At 42.9% G+C, this 27,032-nt stretch overlaps 1 protein-coding gene across 2 annotated transcripts; it reads left to right on the top strand.

Moving 5' to 3' along the window:
• The first annotated feature begins 138 nt into the window (after positions 1-138).
• On the top strand, positions 139-26,479 carry Sp1 (Sp1 transcription factor). Of its 2 annotated transcripts, none has more exons than XM_085831919.1 (6): positions 139-298; positions 1,647-1,807; positions 2,237-3,596; positions 15,402-15,567; positions 19,926-20,125; positions 20,868-26,479. In XM_085831919.1, exons 1-6 carry the CDS (start codon positions 292-294, stop codon positions 21,173-21,175), a joined length of 2,202 nt encoding a protein of 733 aa, XP_085688045.1. In that variant the 5' UTR covers positions 139-291; the 3' UTR covers positions 21,176-26,479. The 2 variants fall into 2 exon arrangements, with proteins under 2 accessions (XP_085688045.1, XP_085688044.1); XM_085831918.1 differs by having other exon boundaries at positions 140-298; positions 2,093-3,596.
• Positions 26,480-27,032: the final 553 nt, after the last annotated feature.

Genomic DNA, 27,032 nt, shown 5'->3' with positions numbered 1-27,032 from the left:
AAACCAAGTACGCAACTTGCTCTTACACGCCTCAGCGAGAGAGCGAGTCCTACCATTGGGTAGGCAGCCTGCCTTTCCTCTGCAAGGCCCTCCTTTCACCCTCCCTCATTGGGCGGGGCAGTAGATAAGGGGCGGGGATTAGGCCGGGCTTGTGGTGCGCTGCTCCCTCCTCCTTACCCCCCCCTCCCTGTCCGGTCCGGGTTCGCTTGCCTCGTCAGCGTCCGCGTTTTTCCCGGCCCCCCCCAACCCCCCCGGACAGGACCCCCTTGAGCTCGCCCCTCAGCTGCCACCATGAGCGGTAAGGATGAGTCCACTCCGAGCCTAGGGGTGGGAGGGGAGTGAGGGGGCGCGCGCGAGGACCGACCGGGCGGTCCCCGCTGTGAGGGGGGGCGGGCGGGAGGCGGCGGCGGCGGCCTTGGTCCCGCCCGGGGCGGAGGGAAGGGAGGGAGAAGGGGCAGTGGCGGGGCCTCGGAGGAGGAGGGGGATGGGCTACCCGCCCCGGGGGAGGGGGCAGCGTGGCCTCGCCCGCCCCCTGCCCGCCCCGGCCACGAGGGACGGGCCTTACCCCCCACTACCCAGCCGGCCGCCTGAGGCTCCTCCCGTCGGGGGCTGGCGCCGCGGGGGCGGCCCGACCAGTGCAGGCCCCGCCTGGGCCAACCGCCTCCCCGGTCCGCCCGCCCTCCGGTCGCAGCCTGCCCCGGGCCCTCCCCCGCACCCCCGTAAATTTCCCTTCCCCCATCCGACCCGCCCTTGCCACGCCTCTATCCCCGAAACCGCCCCCTCCTTCTATGGACCGCCTCCTCAGCCCCAAACCTGGGTTCTAATCCTTAGACCCCTACCTGTCCTCTCAAGATGTTTCCTCACCTCCTCTTAGGATTTACTCTTTCTCAGTCCCTTCCTGTTATTGTTTACACTTGATCTTTCTTCATCTCTTATAGTCCTAATTTTAGCACACTTTCCATCCACCCACATGTTGGGTCTCCTTTTCCTTCCAGGATGCATTTTTTTTTTTCTTTTTTCTTTTTTGAGATAGGTTCTATGTGGTATTCGTAGTAACTCGAAGTTACTATTGCAGACCTCAGACTTTTAGCTGTCTAGGTGCCTCTTCCTCTTGAGTGCTGGGATTAAGAGTGCTACCAACCCTAAGGAGCAACTCTTTATTTCTGAGACACTGAAATTCCAAATTCCCTTTCTCAAAAGGGCTATTTGTATTGAGATCAGTTCTTACTCTGTAGGCCTGGAAGACCTAGAACTGGTGAACCACCTGGCTCATCCTTCCAAGACTTGGGATTATAGGTGTGAGTCACCATGCCTAGCTTCCAAAGCAATTTTTGAGTCATTTCTGGGGTTAATTTGTGCATAGGAAAATAGTGGCCTGTCTTGGGCACCATTAAGCTATGTGTCTACGGCTTTGGCATCCCAATTTACTATGTAGCTGAGGATTTCTTTGAACTTTTGCCTCCACTTCCAAATTCTGGGATTTTAGGCTTACCACCATATCTAGACCTGTCTGGCTAAGACCTTTTTCAAAACTAATCTGTCAGTCATTGCTGATGGTCAAAGCCTTAATTTTAAATCTTATGTTGTTTTTAACCCCCCCCCCCCCACACACACACTTAATTTATTTGTTTTGTAATTATTTTTAGACCAAGATCACTCCATGGATGAAGTGACAGCTGTGGTGAAGATTGAAAAAGATGTTGGTGGCAATAATGCGGGTAGCGGCAATGGTGGCGGTGCCGCCTTTTCTCAGACTCGAAGCAGCAGCACAGGCAGTAGCAGCAGCAGTGGTGGCGGAGGAGGGCAGGTGAGTGATCAAGGATGGGGAATGTGTTGAAAGGGTATAAATATTCTTAGAAACTTCCTTAACCAAAAACTCTGGGAAGAAAAATACAGTAGGGAAGTACACTTAGAAAGATAGGTGATCTAGAGGGTCCCCAGATACGAAAGTTGGAACAGTATGCAGAAAGTGAGCATTTTGTTTCTGGTTTTTGCTCTTTATATACCTGCATTGTTGCTGTTTTGTCTGTTGAATACTGCCCCCTAGGCCAGCTATTGGGTGCCACTAACTCCTTTCCTCTCTTCTGGCCAGGAATCCCAGCCATCTCCTTTGGCTCTGCTGGCAGCAACCTGCAGCAGAATTGAGTCACCCAATGAGAACAGCAACAACTCCCAGGGTCCGAGTCAGTCAGGGGGCACAGGTGAACTTGACCTCACAGCCGCACAACTTTCACAGGGTGCCAATGGCTGGCAGATCATCTCTTCCTCCTCTGGGGCTACCCCTACCTCAAAGGAACAGAGTGGCAACAGTACCAATGGCAGCGAGTCTTCCAAGAACCGCACAGTCTCTGGTGGGCAGTATGTTGTGGCTGCTACCCCCAACTTACAGAACCAGCAAGTTCTGACAGGTCTCCCTGGAGTAATGCCTAATATTCAGTATCAAGTAATCCCACAGTTCCAGACTGTTGATGGGCAGCAGTTGCAGTTTGCTGCCACTGGGGCCCAAGTGCAGCAGGATGGTTCTGGTCAAATACAGATCATACCAGGTGCAAACCAACAGATCATCCCAAATAGAGGAAGCGGGGGCAACATTATTGCTGCTATGCCAAATCTACTCCAGCAGGCTGTCCCCCTTCAAGGCCTTGCTAATAATGTGCTCTCAGGACAGACTCAGTATGTGACCAATGTACCAGTGGCCCTAAATGGGAACATCACCTTGCTACCTGTCAACAGCGTTTCTGCAGCTACCCTGACTCCCAGCTCTCAGGCAGGCACGATCAGCAGCTCTGGATCCCAGGAGAGCAGCTCACAGCCTGTCACCTCAGGGACTGCCATCAGTTCTGCCAGCTTGGTGTCATCACAAGCTAGTTCCAGCTCCTTTTTTACCAATGCCAATAGTTATTCAACAACTACTACCACCAGCAACATGGGAATTATGAACTTTACCAGCAGTGGCTCATCAGGGACTAGTTCTCAAGGCCAGACGCCCCAGAGGGTTGGTGGGCTACAAGGGTCTGATTCTCTGAACATCCAGCAGAACCAGACATCAGGAGGCTCGCTGCAAGGAAGTCAGCAGAAAGAGGGAGAGCAAAGTCAGCAGACACAGCAACAACAAATCCTTATTCAGCCTCAGCTAGTTCAAGGAGGACAAGCTCTTCAGGCCCTTCAAGCAGCACCATTGTCCGGACAGACCTTCACAACTCAAGCTATTTCCCAGGAAACCCTTCAGAACCTCCAGCTTCAGGCTGTTCAGAACTCTGGTCCCATCATCATTCGGACACCAACCGTGGGGCCCAATGGACAGGTCAGTTGGCAGACCCTTCAGCTGCAGAATCTTCAAGTTCAGAATCCACAAGCCCAGACAATCACCTTGGCCCCTATGCAGGGTGTTTCCTTGGGGCAGACTAGCAGCAGTAATACCACCCTAACACCCATTGCCTCAGCTGCCTCCATTCCTGCTGGCACAGTCACTGTGAATGCTGCTCAACTCTCCTCCATGCCAGGCCTCCAGACCATTAACCTCAGTGCATTGGGTACTTCAGGGATCCAGGTGCACCAGCTTCCAGGCCTGCCTTTGGCTATAGCAAACACCCCAGGTAAGACATCCATTCTTTGCATTTATCACCAACTATACTTCCCTAGAACTATTGAATCTAAAGGGGGAAATGGAACTTTCTGAGATGTTTACTTAAGGCTAAACACCCAAGCAAGTGTAAAATGTTTTATAGTTAAGACATTTGGAACTTAATCAATAGAAATGTGTTCTGATGAGAAAGGAGCACTTCTGAGTGATCCAGTGGTCTCTGCTTGCTAGTGTCTTGGTACCACAAAGTAAAGCTTGTGTGCTTTCTGCATAGGGTCGGGTATTAAATATTTTAGGCCTTAGTGATCCATGTGGATTCTCAGTCATAGATTTCGTGTTCTTTTTGGTTTTCCCTTCATCCAGCAGTGATAGGGATTGAACATGGCCTTGTGAATCTTCTGTACACTTCGTTGTTAGATCTCTGACTCCTTGGTTTGCAATTGGTTTTCAGAAACACCCTTTTAAGAAAGTAAAAATGGATCCTGATGATGTGATGGTTCATGCCTTTAATCCTAGCACTCATGAAGCAGAGACAGGTGGGTCTCTGTGACCTCATGGCCAGCCTGATCTACGTAATAGTTCTTGGACAGTCAGGACTAAGTAGGGATACCCTGTCTCAAAATAAACAAAGATTGTAAAACAGAGACTGGAGAGATGGATGGTTTAGCAGTGAAAGTGGCTGCTCTCCTAAAGGACCTAGATTGAATTCCCAGCACCCATGTGGTGTCTGATAACTGTGACTCCAGTCCAAGGAGATCCAACTCCTCCCTCTTGTCATTGTATGAATGTGGCACACAGTCATATATTTAGGTAATACACATAAAATAAAAATAAAATCTAAGATAACTAGATTGTGGAACCAAGACTAGGATTGATGCTAAGCGGTAAAATGCTTATTTAGCACAAGTCTAGACTGTGGATCCATGTTCAGCACCATACGAGAAATTATTATTATTTTTTTTTGTTTGTTTTTGGTTTTTCGAGACCGGGTTTCTCTGTGTAGCCTTGGCTGTCCTGGCACTCACTTTGTAGACCAGGCTGGCCTCGAACTCAGAAATCCACCTGCCTCTGCCTCCCCAGTGCTGAGATTAAAGGCGTGCGCCACCACGCCCGGCTGAGAAATTATTTTTTTGAGACAGGGTTTTTCTGAGTAGCTCTCTTGTTCTGGAACTAACTCTATAGACCTTCCTGCCTCTGCCTCCCCAGTGCTGGGATTAAAAGCTTGCACCAATGTGCTGTGCTTTTCCTTGTCGTCCTTTAAGGAACAGGAGGTTTATTTTGGCTGGCAGTTATATCTGATTAAAAGTATTGAATATACTCCCATCTTAGTGGAGAAGGCATTGCAACTGAGGTAGTATCTGCTTCTCAAGTGTCAGGAGCAGGAGGCAGCAAGCAGTTCCTCAACATTTTGGTTCAGGAACCTAGTTCTGGCCAAGTAGGTTACAGATTGTGATGATTCAACAGTTTTCTCATGAGTTGTAACTGAGGAGAAAATGGCTTAATGGATTCCAGAAAGATCTTTTCTTTCTTGCTTTTTTTTTCTAAAATGTTATTTATATGTATGTGTTTATATCTGTGTATTTATGAAATTTGGATGGGTAGGTACCCCTGGAGTCTGGAAGAGGTCATCTGATTTCCTGAGGTTGGAATTCTAGGTGTTTGTGAGCCACCTGAAATAAATGGTGCTGGGAGCCATACTCTTGCTCTCTGAAAGAGCAGCTAGTGCCTTTAACCACTGAGCCTCCTCTCCAACCTCAGAAAGATTTTTTTTTTTTTTGGTTTTTTGAGACAGGGTTTCTCATTATAGCCCTGGCTGTCTTGGAACTCACTCTGTAGACCAGGCTGGCCTCTAACTCAGAAATCCTCCTGCCTCTGCCTCCCAAATGCTAGGATCAAAAATGCTTTTAAAAAAAAAAAAAAAAAAAAGAGGGGCTGGTGAGATGGCTCAGTGGTTAAGAGCCAAAGGTTGAGAGTTCAGGTCCCAGCAACCACATGGTGGCTCACAACCATCCATAACGGAATCTGATGCCCTATTCTGGAGTGTCTGAAGACAGCTACAGTGTACTTACATATAATAAATAGATAAATTAAAAAAAAAAAAGAGAGACAAACAAACAGAGAGCTGGGCTGCAGTGGATCAGGACTTTATTTTTTTTTATTTTTTTTTATTTTTTTATTTTTTTTAAGATTTTATTTATTATATGTAAGTACACTGTAGCTGTCTTCAGACACTCCAGAAGAGGGCGCCAGATCTCGTTGCGGATGGTTGTGAGCCACCATGTGGTTGCTGGGATTTGAACTCTGGACCTTCAGAAGAGCAGTCGGGTACTCTTACCCACTGAGCCATCTCACCAGCCCGGATCAGGACTTTAATCCCAGCAGAGGCAAGTGGATCTCTGAGTTCTATGACAGCCAGGGGCTACAAAGGGAAGCTTTGTCTGGAAAAATCAAACACCATAAGAGGGAAGGAAGCCTGGCAGTGGTGGTGCACACCTTTGATCCCAGTACTTGGGAGGCAGAGGCAGGTGGATTTCTTTTTTTTTTTTTTTTTAAAGATTTATTTATTTATTATATGTAAGTACACTGTAGCTGTCTTCAGACACTCCAGAAGAGGGCGCCAGATCTCGTTACGGATGGTTGTGAGCCACCATGTGGTTGCTGGGATTTGAACTCTGGACCTTCGGAAGAGCAGTCAGGTGCTCTTACCCACTGAGCCATCTCACCAGCCCGCAGGTGGATTTCTGAGGCCAGCCTGGTCTATAGAGTGAGCTCCAGGACAGCCAGGGCTACACAGAGGAAATCCTGTCTCAAAAAAAAAAAAAAAAAAAAAAAGAGGGAATGAGGGGGACGGGGAGAGAACTATAATAGTGTTTCATGCTCATTCTGTTTGCATTATTTTTAAAGTCATATTTAAAAAAAAATGCTTTGGATTTTCTATTGATTTTTTTTTTTTTTAAATTCTTATGTTAAATATATAAGCCAAGGCATTAAACCTAGATAAAACCCCTACGTCTATGTCCCATACTTTTCAGGCTTTGCCCCTGGTGGGTGGTAGTGAGGGAAGGGACCACTCTGTTAACTGAGATTAGTTTCCAAAAGTTAAATGATAGGTAAGTTCCTAGAGTTGTTTTTGTTTGCTTTTAAATAACCCATAGCCTTTTTCTTTTTTTTTTAATACCTTTTCCTTTTTATGAGAAACTTACCCTCTCAGTTTGTAGTCTTAAACTTCACATCTCTCCCTCCTCAGTCAAATCTTGAAACTTGCCTTGGGTGTGCATGGGGGCAGCTTTGAATCATAGAATGTGGTTGGCTTCTTGGGAGTTCTAATAGTGCAGAGCTGGGTTTGGCATGAGAATAGAACAGATAATCTTGATGTCTACAATTCACTCATGAAAATTTCAGGCACTAAAAATAAAACTTCTACATCTGCTAAGTTTCATTGGGGTCAGGAACATGTTTTGTCTCACAGTTGAGTTGAATGTGATTCTGGCATTGGTTTGCCAGCAGTCTCGCTGAGATTGGGGTCAGATTGCTTAGACCTAATTTGTTAAAAAGCTGTGTGTGTGTTTTGTTTGTTTGTCTTTGTTGTGTTTTTGAGACAGGGTTTCTCTGTGTAGTCCTGGCTGTTCTGGAATGCACTTTGTAGAACAGGCTGGCCTGGAACTCAGAAATCCTCCTGCCTCTGCCTCCCAAGTGTTGGGATTAAAGGCATGCACCACCACCGCCCGGCAAAAGTTGTGTTTTTTTTTTTTTTTTGGTTTTTTGAGACAGGGTTTCTCTGTGTAGCCCTGGCTGTCCTGGCACTCACTTTGTAGACCAGGCTGGCCTCGAACTCAGAAATCCGCCTGCCTTCTGCCTCCCGAGTGCTGAGATTAAAGCCGTGCGCCACCACGCCCGGCTTAAAAGTTGTGTTTTTGACTAGTGCATGTGAACATTACTTTAGAAATCATAGAATGTTTATGAAATAAAAATATAAAACAAAAATGTTTTTTAAAATATTTTTCCCTCCGGAGATTTAGTCTTTTGTTGTTTAGACTGGCTTGAGACTATGGGCTGGCTGCAAATTTATGCTAATCCTCCTGTTTCAACCAATGAGTGTTTACAGATATGAGCATCCACATTTATCCAGAATTAACATTTTGTGCAAAAGCTCATATGAGAGACATTTCAGTTTTAAGATAATGAAGTTTATCAAATGAATCCTGTTACTGTATTTTTATCTAACACACTTGTTTATTGAAGTGATAGTGCTTTTTAATTGATGACTTCTGTTTAAAGAGAAATTTTTTAAATATGAGCACTTTTATTGCTTTGAAATGCAGTGAGATATGAGAAGACAGTCTTCATTTCAATTGTTCCTATCTGTTCATTCCAATTGCTTTGTGTAAATGACATCATTTTTAAATTATGCTGCCTTATGCATGCAGTGTGGCCATCTTAACTCAGTTAAGTAACCGGATACAATATGATAGCACCATCCAAAGCACTTGGGAGACTGGAGGATTTGGAATTCAAAATCATTTTCAGCTGTGTTGACAGCAAATTTGAGACTAGCCCTTATTTTCAATAATGGCAAAACTTAAAACTCAAAACAAAAAAACAAAATTCCCTGAATAGAGCTGGGCGGTGGTGGCGCTTGCCTTAAATCCCAGCACTTGGGAGGCAGAGGCAGGCAGATTTCTGAGTTTGAGGCCAGCCTGGTCTACAGAGTGAGTTCCAGGACAGCCAGGGCTATACAGAGAAACCCTGTCTCGAAAAACCGAAAAAAAAAAAAAAAAAAAAAAAGAATGTACCTAGAGAAAAGAATTACAGTGTATGAACGGGAAAATGACAAGTTTCCTTGTTACAGTTTGGAAGTTCAGTTTAGAAGTATTTTAACTCGAAAAAACAACAAAAAAAAATTTAAGTTTTAGTTCTTTTATTTCTATTTATTTATTTTTAAAGATTTATTTATTGATTATATGTAAGTACACTGTAGCTGTCTTCAGACACTCCAGAAGAGGGAGTCAGATCTCATTATGGATGGTTGTGAGCCACCATGTGGTTGCTGGGATTTGAACTCCAGACCTTCGGAAGAGCAGTCAGGTGCTCTTACCCACTGAGCCATCTCACCAGCCCTATTTATTTATTTTTAAAGATTTAATTATTTTGGGGGTTGGAGCCATGGTTCAGCTGTTAAGAGCATTGGCTGCTTTTCCAGAGGTTCAATTCCCAGCACCCGCATTGCAGCTCCCATACGGGCTATCTGACACCCTAACATATACATACATACAGGCAAAATACCATTGAACATTAAAAAAAAGCAAAAAAAAAAATAATTATTTAATTATTTTATTTTGTATGTCTTAGCACCATGTGCCCACAGAAGCCAAATTGGAGTTAAAGATGGTTGTGAGAAATCATGTAGGTACCTAGAATCCAGCCTGAGTCCTCTGAAAGGGTAGGCAGTTTTGTTTTGTTTTGTTTTTAAAGAATAAAGCCATCTCTTTAGCCCCTAAAGTTTGGTTCTTTTTTTTGGTTTTTCGAGACAGGGTTTCTCTGTATAGCCCTGACTGTCCTGGCACTCACTTTGTAGACCAGGCTGGCCTCGAACTCAGAAATCCGCCTGCCTCTGCCTTAAAGTTTGGTTCTTTAAGCCTCCATGTTGTAGTTGCAATGAAACCTAGAATAGCTCACTTGAATATTTCTGTTTGTGTACTTATTTTTTGAGACAGGATTTTATGTAGCCCATACTTGGCTTCAGTGGTTATCTTCCTGCCTTAGTCTCTTTTTTTTTTTTTTTTTAAAGATTTATTTATTTATTATATGTAAGTACACTGTAGCTGTCTTCAGACACTCCAAATGAGGAAGTCAGATCTCATTACGGATGGTTGTGAGCTACCATGTGGTTGCTGGGATTTGAACTCTGGACTTTCGGAAGAGCAGTCGGGTGCTCTTACCCACTGAGCCATCTCACCAGCCCCCTGCCTTAGTCTCTTGAGTGCTGGAAATAGTTCACTTTGTTTGTTTTGAGGCAGGGTGTCTCTGTAGCCCTGGCTGTCCTAAAACTCCCTAGATAGACCAGGCTGGTCTTGAACTCCGAGATCTGCCTTCCCAGTGCTGGGATTCAAGGCATACTCCACCACACCTAGCTTTGAGTACCATTTTTACTTCTATTTATTGTGCTTCTGCTGTGAGAGAGAATGAATTGACACTAAAAGTACACAATAGCCAGGAATGGTGGCACATGCTTATCATCCTTGCAGTTGGGAAGTTAAGGCAGGTTTTTGTCTCATTTTGTTTTGTTTATGACCCTATTTGTGTGACTCATTGAATTCCTGCCAGCTGCACTTTTTGAGTGCTGGAATTATAGACAATCAGTATCATGACCTACATTTTTTTCTCTTTCTTGTTTGCTTGTTGGATTTCCTGGAAATTCACTCTATACCAAGCTGGCCTAAAACTCAGATCTACTCGCTTCTGCCTCTGGAGTACTGTAATAAAAAGTGTGCCATCAGCTTTTTTTGCCTTTATATTCATGATAAATGACAAAACTCAAGACTTAGTTAGGGAATAGTAACAAAACTAAAATTAATATTTAGATTTGATGGAAAGACTTCCAAAATATCTTTTGTTTCTAGTATCTGTGCAGTCCCTTTTTCTCTTAAAGGTCTGGTAGGTTTAAAACTGTCTCGTTTAGTCACAGTGACATCTACTGGTAAAAGCTATTAACACCGCTTTGCTGATTACTTAGCTCTAAAGAAAGCTACCCATTTCTTTGAGGTAGTTTTTTTTTTTTTTTTTTTTTTTTTTTTTTTTTTTTTTTTGGTTTTTCGAGACAGGGTTTCTCTGTATAGTCCTGGCTGTCCTGGAACTCACTCTGTAGACCAGGCTGGCCTCGAACTCAGAAATCCGCCTGCCTCTGCCTCCCAAGTGCTGAGATTAAAGGCGTGCGCCACCACGCCCGGCCCCTGAGGTAGTTTTTTGTTTTGTTTTGTTTTTAAAAATTTATTGATTTATTTATTTTATGATGTGAGTACACTGTAGTTGTACAGATGGTTGTGAGCCTTCATGTGGTTGTTGGGGATTGAATTTTTAGGACCTCTACTTGCTCTGCTCTGGTCAACCACATTCTCTCTGGTTGGTAACACTTGCTTGCTTTGGTCCAAAGATGCATTTATTATTATACATAAGTACACAGTAGTTGACTTCTGACTCACCAGAGGAGGATGTCAGATCTCATTACAAGTGGTTGTGAAGCCCAGTGGTGGTGGCGCATATCTTTAATCCCAGCACTTGGAGGCAGAAACAGGTGGATTTCTGAGTTCGAGGCCAGCCTGGTCTACAAATGAGTTCTAGGACAGCCAGGGCTACACAGAGAAACCCTGTCTCGGAAAAAAACAAAAACCAAACCAAAACAAAACAAAAAAACAAGTGGTTGTGAGCCACCATGTGGTTGCAGGGATTTGAACTCAGGACCTTTGGGAGAACAGTCAGTGCTCTTCCTCTCTGAGCCTTCTCACCATACCTAGGCAGTTTTTCAGTAAAAAAAAAAAAAAGTAATATACCAAAGAGAACGCTATAGTCTAAATGTTTTAACTACAGAGAAATTACAGAAGATACAAGGGGAAAGGGAAAAAAGTAAGGTTTCCCATCATGCTTACAAGCTCAGCTTTTTTTTTTTTTTTTGGTTCATGTGCTAAAGGATCTCACTTTATAGCTCAGACTGGTTTTCATTTCACGATCCTCCTGCACCTGCCTGGAAGTGCTGAGATGACAGCCACGTTCTACTATTCCTAGCATGGAATTTTTAGTTGTAAGCTTAAAATTTATTTTGTGTGTATGGGTGTTTTGCCTGACTGTGTTTGTACACCCATGTTTATGTACATGGGTGCTGAGTACCAGAGGAGCCCTGGAGAGTGTCATCAGTGTGCCATCAGCTTTTGCCTTTATATTTATGATAAATGTCAAAACTCAAGCCTTAGTTAAGGAACATTAACAGAACTAAAATTAATATTTAGATTTGATGGAAAGACTACCGTGGAACTGAAGTTATAAATGGTTGTGAACTGCCATGAGTGTGCCGGGAGTCAAAACCAGGTCCTCTGAGCAGCCAATAATCTGAGCTTAGCAGTTCACAAGTCTCCTAATGCTGCAGCCCTTTATGATAGTTCCTCATGTTGTGGTGACCTCCCAATCATAAAACTATTTTCAATTCTTTATAACTGTAATTTTGCTACTATTATGAATCATAATGTAAGTATCTTTTTATCTGATGGTCTTAGGCAATCCCTGTAAAGGGACTCCAGATTGAGAACCAATTCTCAGTCTCCTCTCCTGCTCATGGTGAGCTTTTTTTTTTCCCGGGGACTGGACATGCTTTTTTTTTTTTTTTTGGTTTTTTTTTTTTTTTTTGGTTTTTCGAGACAGGGTTTCTCTGTGTAGCCTTGGCTGTCCTGGAACTCACTTTGTAGACCAGGCTGACCTGGAACTCAGAAATCCGCCTGCCTCTGCCTCCCAAGTGCTGGGACTAGAGGTGTGTTCCACCACTACCAGGGTTGGACATGCTTTTAATACTGGTATGAGCTCAGGAGGAAGAAGCTGGTGAATCACTAAGTTCTAGGCCTCCATATTGAAATCTTGTGTTTCTGTGTTGGTGTGTGTATATAAATGTGTGTGCGTGTTTGTGTGTGTGTGTGTGTGTGAGAGAGAGAGAGAGAGAGAGAGAGAAACATGAAGGGAGGAAGTAAAAAAATTATGAGTACTTGTATGCCTACCTCTCTCTGTGTGTGTGTGTGTGCGTGTGTGTGCGTGTGTGTGCGTGTGTAGAAGCCAGAAGGTGTTGGATACCCAGGACCTGAAGTTACAGACTAAGGACTATGAGGTTGTTAAGAGACCTATTATAAGAACTAGATCCTGGGCTGGAGAGTTGGCTCAGAGGTTAAGAACACTAGTTTCCCTTCCAGAGGTCCTGAGTTCAATTCCCAGCAACCACATGGTGGCCTCATAACCATCTGTAATGGGATCTGGTGCCCTCTTCTGGTGTGTCTTTCTTTCTTTTTTTTTTCTCAAGACAGGGTTTCTCTGTGTAGCCCTGGCTGTCCTGGAACTCACTCTGTAGACCAGGTTGGCCTCGAACTCAGAAAGAAATCTGCCGCCTCTGACTCCCAGGTGCTGGGATTAAAGGCATGCGCCACCACTGCCAGAGAGCTGATCTTAAGTAGATGTAAAATATATTTAAATCTGCATCAAGTGCATGCCTGATGCCTACAGAAATCAGAAGATAGGGTCAAATCCCCTGGAATTAGAGTTACAGACAATTGTGAGCAGTCATTACACTTATCCACTGAGCCATCTTTTCAGGCCCTTTGCCTAGCTTTTTACTCCTTAGAATGCCTAAATGTTTTCTTTTCTGCTTCTCAAAGATCTGTGCTTGCTTTATCATATATTCCATCTTCACATTTGGGTATGGGGGAGGGTTGGAAGAGGAGGTTTTCACTAATTTTTCCATTCTGTCCTCTGATCTCTCAGGCACCCTGTATGTATTCCTGTACTGTATGTCTGTCCCTGCATGCATCACATGCATGAGTATGTGATGATCAGAAATACATGCAAGTAAGGCATGCATAAACATAAGCTAATCTTAAAAATACCTCCATCAGATTGTAGACAAGTCTATAGGTTATTTTCTTGATTAATACTTGATATGGGAGGACCCAGCACAGTGGGAGCTGGGTATGGTGTAAGCAGGATGACGAAGCCTTGGAGATTAAGTCAATCCTGCCTCTTGGTTCTTGCCTCATTCTGCCGTGTCAGGATGGAGTATGGCCTAAGAGTTATAAGATGAAGTGAACCCTTTACTTTCCAAGTTGGTTTTTTTTTTTTTTTAAAGATTTATTTTTATTTTATGTAAATACACTGCAGCTGTCTTCAGACACTCCAGAAGGGGGCGCCAGATGTCGTTACGGATGGTTGTGAGCCACCATGTGGTTGCTGGGATTTGAACCTCGGACCTTCGGAAGAGCAGTCGGGTGCTCTTACCCACTGAGCCATCTCACCAGCCCTTTTTTTTTTTTTTTTTTTTTTTTGGTTGTGTTTTTCACAGCAAGATGAGAGATGGGAATCTAGAAGCCTAATTAGAGTTTTTAGAAATATATAGAAACTAGCTTTTTGAATGGTAGAATACTTGTCTACTGTGTGGAGGCCCTCAGATCAGTTCTAGAATGGTGTTTTGTTTTTGCTTTACACAGTTCTTGATGTTCATGTCTTCATCATGCTTTAGTAATTCCCAAGATTTTTTTTTTTCCCTCCCCAGAGAATAAGGTTTTGACTCTTAGTGATCTTGGAAGGTTGTGGCTTTAGCCACACTTCTTTACTTAGAAGAAACTGAAAAGATGTTTAACATCCATAGTTGTTTCAGAAATTGATGCTAGAGGCAATAGTTGGGTTTGGCCAAGACTGTCATTATGCTGTGCCTCTGCTTTTCTAGCTACTTTCATCACAGGAAGGCCAATCTTTAATTTATCTCATTGCTTAACTAGTAGTACCATGTTTTAAGATTAAACTGTTCTAAAACTATTATTAAAAGGGGTGGAGAAAAGATTCCAGAATGATATTGATGTCATTTTGGCTTCGTATTTGGCATGGGTATCACTCTAGCCAAGGTCATCCTGGAACTGCTTATGTAAACTTAAACCTGTAGTCCCTTGGCAGTCTTCCAGGTACTTATTTGGGAGGTTGAGTCAGAAGATTGCTTGAACCTAGGAGTTCAAGGTCATCTTGGGCAAATATAGCATGACCTTATGTCAGATTAAAGTAAGAGAGAGAGACAGGGGGCTGGAGAGATGGCTCAGTGGGTAAGAGCACTATCTGTGTCCTGAGTTAAGTTCCACACGGTGGCTCACAACCTTCTGTAATGGGATCTGATGCCCTCTTCTGGTGTGCCTGAAGAGAGCAGTGTGTACTCAGATACATAAAATAAATCTCAGAGAGAGACAGAGACACACACACACACAGATCTTGAAGAAATGATGTGTTATGGGCTATTGAGATGGCTCAGCAGGTAAAGGCACTTGCTGTCAAGGCTGATAGCCTGAGGTTGGTTCCTAGAACCCATGTGGTAGAAGGAGAGCCGATTGCCAAAAGTTGTCCTTTGATTTAGACAAGCATCCTACACATATCACTCATGGAAGAACTGTAGTTAAAAGTTTGAGCCGGGAAGTTGGTGGCGCACGTTTTTTTTTTTTTTGTTTTTTTGTTTTTTTCCCGAGACAGGGTTTCTCTGTATAGCCCTGGCTGTCCTGGAACTCATTGTGTAGACAAGGCTGGCCTTGAACTCAGAAATCCACCTGCCTCTTCCTTCCGAGTGCTGGGATTAAAAGTGTGCGCCACCAAAAAAAAAAAAAAGAAAAAACCGCAAGTGGTGGCACACGCCTTTAATCCCAACATTTGGGAGGCAGAGGCAGGCGGATTTCTGAGTTGGAGGCCAGCTCAGTCTACACAGTGAGTTCCAGGACAGCCAGGGCTACACAGAGAAACCCTGTCTTGAAAAACAAACAAACAAAAAAAGTTTGAAAAGAAAAAAGATCGTGCTATGAGTGTGATGTATCAGTGAGATTTTCTTCTTTAATTTAATTTTATTTTTATTTTTTTATTTTTTATTATTTGAGACAGGGGTGTTTTGTGTGTGTGTGTGTGTGTGTAACCTTGCCTCTCCTTAGAGTCCCTCTGTAGACCAGCCTGGCCTCAAATTCACAAGAGGTCCACCTGGCGCTGTTGTGAAATTTCTGTAGCTATTTTGTTCTGCCCTTTCACCTTTTTCCTTGTCTTTTTATTTCAGGTGATCATGGAACTCAACTTGGTCTTCATGGATCTGGTGGTGATGGGATACATGATGAGACAGCAGGTGGAGAAGGAGAGAATAGCTCTGACCTCCAACCCCAAGCTGGTCGCAGGACTCGTCGGGAAGCATGTACATGCCCCTATTGCAAAGACAGTGAGGGAAGGTGAGTTCATTTTCTTGATTATAGAATTTTTCTTTGCTTTCTTTTTCCTTTCTTATAGAAATATGAGGAAAAAATGATAGGAGAGGACTGGAGAGATGGCTCAGTGGTTGAGAGCACTAACAGTTCTTCCAGTAGTCCTGAGTTCAATTCACAGCAGCCACAAGGTGGCTCACAACCATCTGTAGTGGGATCCCAAGTCGTCTTCTGGTGTGTCTGAAGACAGTGACAGTTGTAGTCACACATGTCTGTAGTCCCATGTTGTGTGACAGACTTTTCCTGGGGAGGTATAATAAGTACATGTGTCTATTTTTTTGTTTGTTTGTTTGTTTTTTGAGACAGGGTTTCTCTGTGTAGCCCTGGCTGTCCTGGAGCTCACTTTGTAGACCAGGCTGGCCTCCAACTCAGAAATTTCCCTGCCTCTGCCTCCCAAGTGCTGGGACTAAAGGCGTGCGCCACCACACCCGGCACATGTGTCTATTTAACCCCACATAGGGAGTATATAAATAAAATGAGGGTTTTAAGATAAAGTTGAGAACATGACTATGACTGCTCCAAGGTGTGGTTGAGGGGAACGTTTTTATTAAAGAGGTAGGGTACAGCCAGGCGTGGTGGTGCACACCTTTAATCCCAGCACTCGGGAGGCGGAGGCAGGGAAATTTCCGAGTTGGAGGCCAGCCTGGTCTACAGAGTGAGTTCCAGGACAGCCAGGACTACACAGAGAAACCCTGTCTCAAAAAACAAAAAATAAAAAATAAAATAAAATGAGGTAGGATACAGCCAGAGGCACTGAAGAGTTCAGAGCAAGGAAAGAAAGTAGTAGACTAAATAACGACCAGTAGATTGGACTTGGCCATAAGGGAGAGAGAATGTGGTAGAAAGTGAGAAAGATAAATGAGAGGCAAGAGAGCACCTGTCTAAATGGTGGGAATGATAAGCTTAGGGAGGGAAGATTATAAACTGGAAAAGTTTAGGGTAGGGAGCAGGGTGAGAAGAGTTAGAATGGACTTTAACAGGTATTTGCAACATGTATTGTATTTTTCTGTTTTGGTTGGTTTTTGTTTTCTGAAACAAGATCTCACTATTGGACCTCTCCTGCTTTAGCCTCCCAAGTGCTAGGATTAAAGTCACTTGGTCTGCCAAGCTCAGCAGCTTTTATTTTATTGTTTGTTTTTGAGATGGTCTCTTTACGTAGCCCTGGTTATTCTGGAACTCACTATGCAAACCAGGCTGGCCTTGAATTCTGAGACACTCCTGCCTCTGCCTTCCCAGTGTTCTGGTTAAAGGTGTGAGACCACACCCAGCCCCTGTAAACGTAACTTATTCACCAGATGTAATTGTCCTTTAAACTAGGGCTGGAAGCCTTCAGCCTCTGAGATTTACTGCTGAGTAAGCTCCTTTTTGCTGGCTCAATTCAGCTACTCTGACTCAGAACTCCCCTCCAAGCTGACTGATTCAAATGGGCTTCTTTTTGCATCTCACTTAATTTCCCTGCTTTACCTCAAACTAACTAGCAATCTGTTCTAATCTTTTGACTCCTTCTTATTCTCTAGCTTGTTCTGTCTTTTTTAATTTTTATTTATTTTTTTAGTATTTATTTATTTATTATATGTAAGTAAACTATAGCTGTCTTCAGACACCCCAGAAGAGTGCATCAGATCTCATTACAGATGGTTGTGAGCCACCATGTGGTTGCTGGGATTTGAACTCAGGACCTCTGGAAGAACAGTCGGTGCCATCTCTCCAGCCCACTTGTTCTGTCTTTAACTGTGTTTAGCTTATTATAACTCTCTTCAACCTGTCTCTGTGGGGGAGGGGAACCTCTCCCTGTAAAACTGCCTCTGAATTCCATTAACTGAATAGAACTGACTAGAACTCAAGAGATAAGCTTGCCTCAGTCTCCTAGGATTAAAGGCATGTCTATATCCCAGCCTGTCTTCCAATGGAGAGGGCATAGTGAGTTCTCGGATCACATAGACCTAGAGGATCTTTGGATATGATCTCTTGCCAGAGTGGCCACGTTCTGAATTATAATTCTTCTATAAGCTCCTTATTTTAGTTTACATGGAATCAGATGTTACATCTCCTATCTTGGCCTTGAGTTTTTAGTTCTTGTGCTTCTGTCCCTCAAGTAGCAGAGATTACAAGGAGAAGCCTCCATGCTTTTCTTTCACCCTTCATATTTAGGCCTGAAGAAGTGGCTCATTTTGTTTATTTTAGTTTTTCAAGATAGGGTATTTATTTATTTATTTTTATGTAGCCCTGGCTGTTGTGGAAGACCAGGCTGGCCTTGAACTCAGAGATACACCTGCCTCTGCCTCTTGAGTGCTGGAATTAAAGGCGTGCGCCAGCACCAGCATCAGCATAAAATTCGTAGCCTCCCATAAGAAAAGCAAACACTTACTGCTCATGCACATAAAAAATAATAAAAAGAGAGCATGGGCTAATAGGATAGAACTTTGTGCAAAAAAAAAAAAAAATGCATGTAAGAGAGTCAGTGAAGCTAGATTTGTTGGTGACACAGATCTGCTGCCACAGTACTTGGAAGGTATAAGCAGAAAAATTGCAGAGTTGAAGCCCGTCTAATCTAAAAGTCAATTTAAGACCAGCATGAGCCGGGCGTGGTGGCTCACGCCTTTAATCCCAGCACTCGAGAGGCAGAGGCAGGCGGATTTCTGAGTTCGAGGCCAGCCTGGTCTACAAAGTGAGTTCCAGGACAGCCAGGGCTACACAGAGAAACCCTGTCTCGAAAAACCAAAAAAAAAAAAAAAAAGACCAGCATGAGCTAAATAAAAGAGATTCTGTCTGGAACAACAAACATTCTGTGGAGCCAGACTTGGTAGTATATATCTGTAATCTCATCACTCAGGAAGCAGAGGCACAAGGATAATCCCACATTTAGAGCCAGCCTGGTCTACACAAGGAGTTCTATGGTAACTTGGGCTATACAATGAGGCCTTGTTGCAAAAGTAAGTAAATAAGCTCACAAACTTGAGATGAACTTCATGGTAGAACATTTACCTAGCAATCAGAGTCAATGAGAAGTCAGAAACAAGAGCTGCATAATAGGACCTACTCAAATGTACTATATTACCCCTTTACAACATTTCTGATCCCACAGTCTTTTTTTTTTTTGGTCTACAGAGCAAGTTCCAAGACAGCCAAAGTTACACAAAGAAACCCTGTCTCCAAAATAAATAAACCAAAAAAATTTTGTGTATTTGTATGCAGCTAATAGGCCAGAGAAGACTTCAGAGTCTTTGAATCTGGTGGTGTGGGTCACTTGGTTGTAGTTGCTTGAAATCAAATTCCAGTCCTCAAGAAGAGCAAAAGTCCGCTTAACTACTGAGCAGTCTCCTAGCTCCCAATAAAAGTAAAGTTGAAAAAACAAAAGCTAGGTATGATGGCACCTGCCTTGAATTCTAGCCCTTGGGAGGCAGAAGCAGGCAGATATCTGAGTTTGAGGCCAGCCTGATCTACAGAGTGAGTTTCAGGACAGCCAGAAACTCATTTCAACTACACATTGAAACTCTGTCCCCAAATACAAACAAAACAACAAAAACAACAGAGGCTGGAACAGTGGCTCAGCAGCTAAAAGCATTGATTGTTCTTCCAGAGGACTGGTTTAGATTCCTAGTACCCTGTGTGGTGGTTCACAACCATATGTAACTTCAGTTCCAGGAGACCTATCATCCTTCTCTAAACTCAGTAGGCACCAGGGTGCTGTGGTGCACATACATATGTGCAGGCAAAATACTCATAAATAAATCTAAAAAACATTTTGATACACAAACACACACAAACACAAACAGAGAGACAGATACAGGGCTTCTCTGTGTGACAGGCCTAGGCTGTCCTGAAACTTCATCTGTAGACCAGTCTTCCCTTGAACTCACGAAGATCCACTTGTGTCTTTCTTCAGAGTGGCATATAAAAGTAAGTCCTAGTGACAGGTATAATGGCACACATACCTTTAATCCTACCTAGTTTTTTTTTTTTTTTTTTTGGTTTTTCGAGACAGGGTTTCTCTGTGTAGCCCTGGCTGTCCTGGCACTCACTTTGTAGACCAGGCTGGCCTCGAACTCAGAAATCCGCCTGCCTCTGCCTCCCGAGTGCTGGGATTAAAGGCGTGTGCCCCGCCCGGCTAATCCTACCTAGTTTTATGCAAGCAGAGGCAGGTGGATCTCTGAGGTTAGCCTTGTCTACTTAGTGAGTTCCAGACAGCCAGAGCTCCATAGAGTCTTTCTCAAAAACAAACAAAAGAATGGGTTAAGTAGTTGCTTCTGACAATTATTATTCTAATTTCTTGGTTCCCTAATTTCTAGCTTCAGAGTAATAAATCATTATATTCTCATTTTTAGAGCCTCAGGAGATCCTGGCAAAAAGAAACAGCACATTTGTCACATCCAAGGATGCGGCAAAGTATATGGCAAGACCTCACATCTCCGAGCACACTTGCGCTGGCATACAGGGGAGAGGCCATTCATGTGTAATTGGTCATATTGTGGGAAGCGCTTTACACGTTCGGACGAGCTTCAGAGACATAAACGTACACATACAGGTGAGTAAGACCCAAGAGAAAAGGGAAAGTAGTAGACAACAAATGAGGGCTGGAGAGATGGCTCAGTGGTTAACAGCATTGACTGCTCTTCTAGAGGTCCTGAGTTCAATTCCCAGCAATCACATAGAGGCTCACAACCACCTATAATGGGATCCGATGCCCTCTTCAGACAGCTACAGTGTACTCATATGAATAAAACAGGTAAATCTTTAAAAAAAAAAAAGAGCCAGGCGTGGTGGCGCACGCCTTTAATCCCAGCGCTCGGGAGGCAGAGGCAGGCGGATTTCTGAGTTCCAGGCCAGCCATGTCTACAAAGTGAGTTCCAGGACAGCCAGGGCTATACAGAGAAACCCTGTCTCGAAAAAAACAAAACAAAACAAAATAAAAAAAAAAAAAAAAAAAAAAAAGAGAGAGAAATGAGCCCATAAATTCTCACCTCTCTTATTCTCATCTCTAGCTCTCCTCCTCCCTTCCCCCCTTTCTCCACTTGGCCATGGCAGTCCTCTCTCTTTCTACCTTCTCTCTTTCTGTCTTTCTACAATAAAGCTCTAAAACCATAAAAAGAAAAGAAAAAAGAAATGATATGCCTATGAAGCGAACTGAAATTCCTAAACAATGTATATGTGAAACTAAGTGTGTCTCCAAGAGTACTTGAATTAGTCCAGAAGGACACACATCAACCCCGACTTTGTTCTGACTGCTTTTTGGCTAATTTATCTTTTTTTTGTTTTGTTTAATCTAGGAGAGAAGAAATTTGCCTGCCCTGAGTGCCCTAAGCGTTTCATGAGGAGTGATCACCTGTCAAAGCATATCAAGACCCACCAGAACAAGAAGGGAGGCCCAGGTGTAGCCCTGAGTGTGGGCACATTGCCCCTGGACAGTGGGGCAGGTTCAGAAGGCACTGCCACTCCTTCAGCCCTTATTACCACCAATATGGTAGCCATGGAGGCCATCTGTCCAGAGGGTATTGCCCGTCTTGCCAACAGTGGCATCAATGTCATGCAGGTGACAGAGCTGCAGTCCATTAATATCAGTGGCAATGGTTTCTAAGATTAGACACCCAGTGCCAGAGACATATGGGCCAATACCCACTAAGCCCGGGATGCAAGGTAGCATGGGTCCAAGAGACATCTGGAAGAGAGAGCCATGAGGCATTAATGTGCTTGGTGGTAGGAAGAATTGGGAGATGGTACAAAAAAAGAGATGGGATTGTGGCACCCATCTATGTCACTGGTGACTCCTTGAAAATGGAAAATATTAGTGAAAATTCTGTTGGTGCCACCCTTTGATCAGCATTTATCTCATCCCAGGTTCTTCTTACACTTCTTACCCCAGGCTCCTCTTCCTGTTTTTCCCTCTTAGCTCTCCCATGATGGATCCCCCCCTCCCCTTTTCCTAAAGCCATCATGCCTTGATAAATATATATGATCATTGAAATACTTTTTAACAAAAACAGATTCTATATTATATATATATATATATATATTAAAAAATATATAGAGATGCTTTCACAGGGGCTGGCTGGGAGGAGGAAAAAGACCATTCTGTGACCAAAATACCTTGGTCTTTTTTTCTTTTCTTTTCTTTTTTTTTTTAAATATTGCCTTATTTCTCAATGGCTGAGCCTTATCATGACACATCAAGCTTTCCTTATAAATGTTGTCCTGGCATCCCACCAGAGGAAGCATTCATACTTTCTGCTTTTAGTTCATATATACATATATAATGTGTCTTCTTTCTTAATTTTGTTATTTTATTTGGGATCAGCTCCTTGCACTCCTTTCCTGACTTAATCCTTTTTGTCTCCCCTTTCCTCACACGATCACTTCCTGTGTTGTTTTTGACAGTGATTCCTGGATTAGGCACTTGTGTTAATATTTTAAAGACTTTAGTTCCAGCAACGGAGTGGAAAAGCCTGAAGTGTAGTCTGATGCTTGAAGTAGCTATGGAGGGAGTCAAAATACTACTGACGCAAGCACCTTCTTAGTGCTGGAGAGTCAAAACCATCTCCCTTTTTTAGCTGTTGTAAACATCAGAAATCAGAAGTCTTTCTGTGGAATTGTACAAGAGGCCCTTTGAAGGAGATATACTTTTAAAATGGTCAAATAGTAGGCAGCAGCTTTCAGTATGAAAACGATGTTCTCAGAAAAGGAAATAACTCTTAGTCTTGGGTTCAGAAGTTAGTGGAATTATTCGGATTTCAGTATCATTGTCTTCCAAATAGCTTAAGCCTCAATGTATGGGCTTCTGAGTTCACACTCTGAAAGGAAGTACACTTCCTCTTTTGAACATTTCTGTAGTTCCTTCCTATTAATGTTTTAAAGTTAAGGAGCATCAGTCAGCGACCCTGTTTGGACTTTCCATCCTGTAGAGTGCAAAACTTGTGCCAGTGGCAAAAGTGGTTCTTTAAAAAAAAAAAAATGTCCCCCTTAACTCTTCCTTAGATATACTTGGGTGGTTCCTAAGGGAAAGGGAAGCACACAATCATGGGAACGATAGCCCAGAACACAAAGAAATCTTGTCTTACCACTGTGGATTATAGGAGAAACTGGGAGAAATTATCCTGCTTTCTCTATGGCCTGATTCCAGAAGAGACTGATCCAAACATTTTATCGGCAGGGAAACTCAGTGCATTTGACACTGAGACTTAAATGCAACCAGAATTGTCCTCAAGGCCCAGCCATTAAAGCATTGTCTCTCTTGACCTTCTGCTATCTTGTCAGAGAGCTTTTCACTGTGAGGAAGTATGGAAGTGGTTGAGTGTATGTGTGAAATCTATTAGGTTGGGGATAGGTTTTCTGTTAGCCAATATTTAAAGAGACCTGCAATAAAAAATTACCCTGATCTGATAGAGAAACTAAATTGTTTTTGTATGACTGCGTGTGAATGTATTTGTGCCTGTATATATCTACATGCAGATGAGAACTTATATTTGAAATTGTTGGAAAATAAATTCAGATCAAAACGCCTTTCAGGTCCAGTATCTAGAAATTGGTCATAAAACTTGGGTATGTTCCTAAGGTCAGTTCTCTGCTTATGCTAAATCGGTTAACAGTTATGGGGTGGGGGGATATCCTAGTGCACTTTCTAAAGAAGAAACTATTTTTGTGTTTGAAAATGAAATCAACATCCAAATCTATAGTGGATTCCTTATTCTAACTTCTCTATCTTGGCTACAAATAGATTATAGTGTTATTATACGTTTTATGTAAATTCCGTCTAAACTAGTTTCTTGATAAGTTTATGGTATTGTTAGCTTGAAATACTAACATTAGTTTTTTCCATTTGGTCCTTTCTGTGCAGACTTAATACTGTTATCAAGACTCAGGAAATATTTCAAGGGACTGTCCCCAAATCACATGTTATTAATGTTGAAGTAAAAGTTATCTGTCCTCAGCCACCATCACACCTTTTATTCCTAAAGAAAAGCAGAACTCAAACAAACCGTGTTATTTTACATTTATAATCATGTACTTGGGCATCTCTGGAGGAAGAGGGCAGGATAACTCAGTGGAGTGTGCAGTATTTTGCTAGAAAATTTCAAGAATAGAATCTTGTTCAGTATGAGGTGATTAGTTATAAGCCGGCTTCGAGATGCTGAGGACTGTAAGCCTTTGGATAAGTTATCTGATGGTGTTTGCTCTCTTGGGTGAAAAGCTGATATTGACCCTCAGTGTCTACTACATTAACACAGTACCATGAATTATTTACATCAGATTCTTTCTGCTTTTTAAATTTCCTTCTCCGGTGTCTTATTTGACCATAAAATGGAATCAGTTTCTGCTCTTGTCTCCCTGTCTGTGAGCCACTCAGCCTTTTCCAAAGTTAAGAGACTACATTCCTCTAGTCAGGGTCTCATGACTGACAAATAACCTTTCCCCAAACTTTTGGCCTTCAGAATTTAACATAATTGGCATGCATATTGATTCTGAAATTCTTTTCATTACATTTTTGTTGTTTGGTTTGGGGTTTTTTGTTTGTTTTGTCTCATTGAGACAGGGTTTTACTCTGTAGCCCAGGCTAGCCTGGAATTCACTGTTAACTCAGACTGGCCTGGAATTTTGAATAATTTTTTTGCCTTTTAAGTGTTGGGATTACAAGTATATGTCACTATGTCCAGCCTTCATGATTTTTTTACTTAATTTTTTAAAAAAATGACTGCACCTTGCAAAGTGGTGGGTGACCACCAATATAATTTTGTTTTTTGTTTTGAAATAGGTCTTTCTAGGTACCCTTGGCTGATCTGAATTTATATGTAGTCCAGGATGCAGAGATCTGTCCACCTTGGCCTTTCAAGTGTTGGGGGTTACAGATGTGTGCCACCACACCCAGCAGAAATAGTAATCTTAAAGCATTCATTTCCTTGTCCTAGGCTGCCCATTTGTACTCATTTACAAACTATTTGACTGTGTCATCTTTTTCCTAGAAAGGACCAACTCACCATCTTCCTTCAGGGACCTCCTAACAGGCACTCTTCGGGGTGCTATTCAAAACGCAATATAATGGTTCTTTCTCAGCTTGGTCTCAGAATAAATAGACCCTTTAATCACAGAAAATATAGACTGAAGTATGGGATGAGGTGTTATAATTTGGGGAGGGTGGGAGACTAAAGCTGTAAATTACTATGGCTGATTTATTTCTACTATATACATATATTTTTTGCTTTTGTATATCCTATATAGAAAACTAAGCATTGTATTTTTTTAACAAATCTGAGAAAGCACTATGAACTGCAGGTGTTTGACTTTCAGAATATATTTTGTATTGTTAATACTTCACATTATGTGAATACTGGAAGCTGCAGATTTTTGTAGGACGCAATAAAATGGGACACTTTTTGAGGGGTTCTTTTGGAGGTGCTAATCAGGCCTCTGTTAGACTTTGGAGGAGCCCTGGTGCTACATGATTAAAGTTTTCACTCAGTTTTAAGTGCCCTCTTGTCATGAGTGAGAGATCAGGTACCGAGGGTGTGAGGACAGTGTGCCTGCCTCAGCTGAGGGCCTCTTTCATGGTTTTACTTTCCATAGACAAATTGGGTAGCCTCTTGGGGTTGAAAGCAGAAATGTTCTCTTAGAAGAGCCAGTAACTTACAAGGGTAAAGGTAGCAGCAGTTGCTTTGGGAGAGGAGGGCGTGGCACTTTTCCAACCCGGAAAGCACTGCTTTGAAAGGATAAAGCACGGCAGGTTATTAGTTTGGTTTAGAAGACCGCGCCTCTCTTGGCTCTGCTCTGGGGTACAGATCTCATCTAGGAGGATGAGTAGACCAGCTTGAGGTTGAGCTGTTTCTTGTCTTTGTCTGCCTTCCTTAAGTACCATCCCCCAGAAAAGACATTAAGCAGCCTTTACGTTCCTACTCCCTCTTCCAGACTTGGCTCATGTGTTGTAGGTTGAAGACTGGGAAGAGAGAAGAGGGGCAGTGTTCGGCTCCATTCCTTCCCTAAGTCATCTCTGTTCAAACTTGCACACACTCAGAAGGATTTCTCCACAGCACTCAGAGAGAAGCTGCTTCTTTTCTTTCCAACTTGCCCCTTCTTTATCACACAGCCCAACCTTCCTTGTCTTGGCTAAGAAAGTACAGGGATTCATCTGTCCTTCAGTGGAGGTGGAGGAGCCTGGCAGATTAGGCTGGGGCTGCAGATAGAGAAGACGTGAGGTACACCTGCTTGGTTGTGTGCTTTCCTACGTCTTGCCTTCAGGAATCACACTGTGCCTTCTCCACTAGGGAATTGATTCTATCTACACAGCTTTTCCAGTAACTGCTCTTGAAAATTGTGGGTAATGGCAGTTCTTCATACTTCTGATGACTCTTTTCTCCCAATAACATCCTAATATCCCTTACCTAGCTAAAGACTAGGCACAAAGTCAGAATATGTTGATAATGGTCTGAGGAAGCCAAAGGCAGCTGCCCTAGGGCCTGCTTCCCTCTCCCAAGTCTGTCATCTCTGGGCAGAGGAGTAGTGCTCCAATCTGGTGCCTAAAACCAGTTTATCTTTCTTAATACTGGCAATAACCAGTCTCTGTACCACTGTTGCCTTTAAACCTTTTAATCTCACGATGTTTGTTGTGGGTTCCAATCCAGTTATCACCAGGGCTGTGAGGGTAAATACTTCTAAACAGTCACTCACCTTGTTCTCTGCCCTCACTCTTGAGTATGTATGATGTTAATCTCTTGTCTTCCTGTTCCTTTTGTATCTTCCTCGTCTCTCTCCCCCTAATTTTGTCCCTGGGTGTTTTGGGGATCTCAGTATCTCTTTCTCTATATCTCTATCTCAATCTCTCTGCCTTTTGTACAAAGATTAGTTTCAATGTAGTCTGTAGCTCCTTTGTAAACCAATTAAAATTTTTTTTAATAAATCATGTCTCTGGTGTATTGAGAGTGTTGGGAATGGGGTATATGTGGTAACTTCCTATTTTGAATCCAACAAATGTTGCAGCTACCCACACTATATTGTGCTCTCATACATTTTAATGAATGCATTTTACTCTACACTTAACCTTAGACGTGGGCTCAGGAACAGAACAGTGCACTCTGACTACACAGAATGTGGTGGACTTCAGGTTCCGTAGTTCATGCCTGTGGTCCCAGCACTGGGAAGACTGAGTAGGATGAATTAGTGTCAATTTGAGAGGCCAGACCTGGTGTATATAGGAAGTTCTAGGCCAGTTTAGAATCTGTCTCAAAAATAAAGCAGGAAAGAGGGTGAACACTGAGTGCTGAGTTTCAGAGCTCAACTATAAAGTACTTCTGAGTTGTGCATGATGCCCTGAGTGTAATTCTGAACACTTTAAAAAGACGATTGTGAAGAGAAAACAAGAATAGGCTGCCCCAACATCAGATAATTTTTTCTGCATTTGTTTTGGGAGCGGGCACTCGTGCCACAGCACATGTGGAGGTCAGAGGGCCACT

The sequence above is a fragment of the Mus caroli genome, unplaced genomic scaffold (assembly GCF_978045245.1).
Source record: "Mus caroli unplaced genomic scaffold, Mus_caroli_1 scaffold_16, whole genome shotgun sequence".
Taxonomy (NCBI): Eukaryota; Metazoa; Chordata; class Mammalia; order Rodentia; family Muridae; genus Mus; species Mus caroli.
The sequence above is the reverse complement of the archived record's forward strand: the minus strand, read 5'-3'. Positions and strand labels throughout refer to the sequence as shown.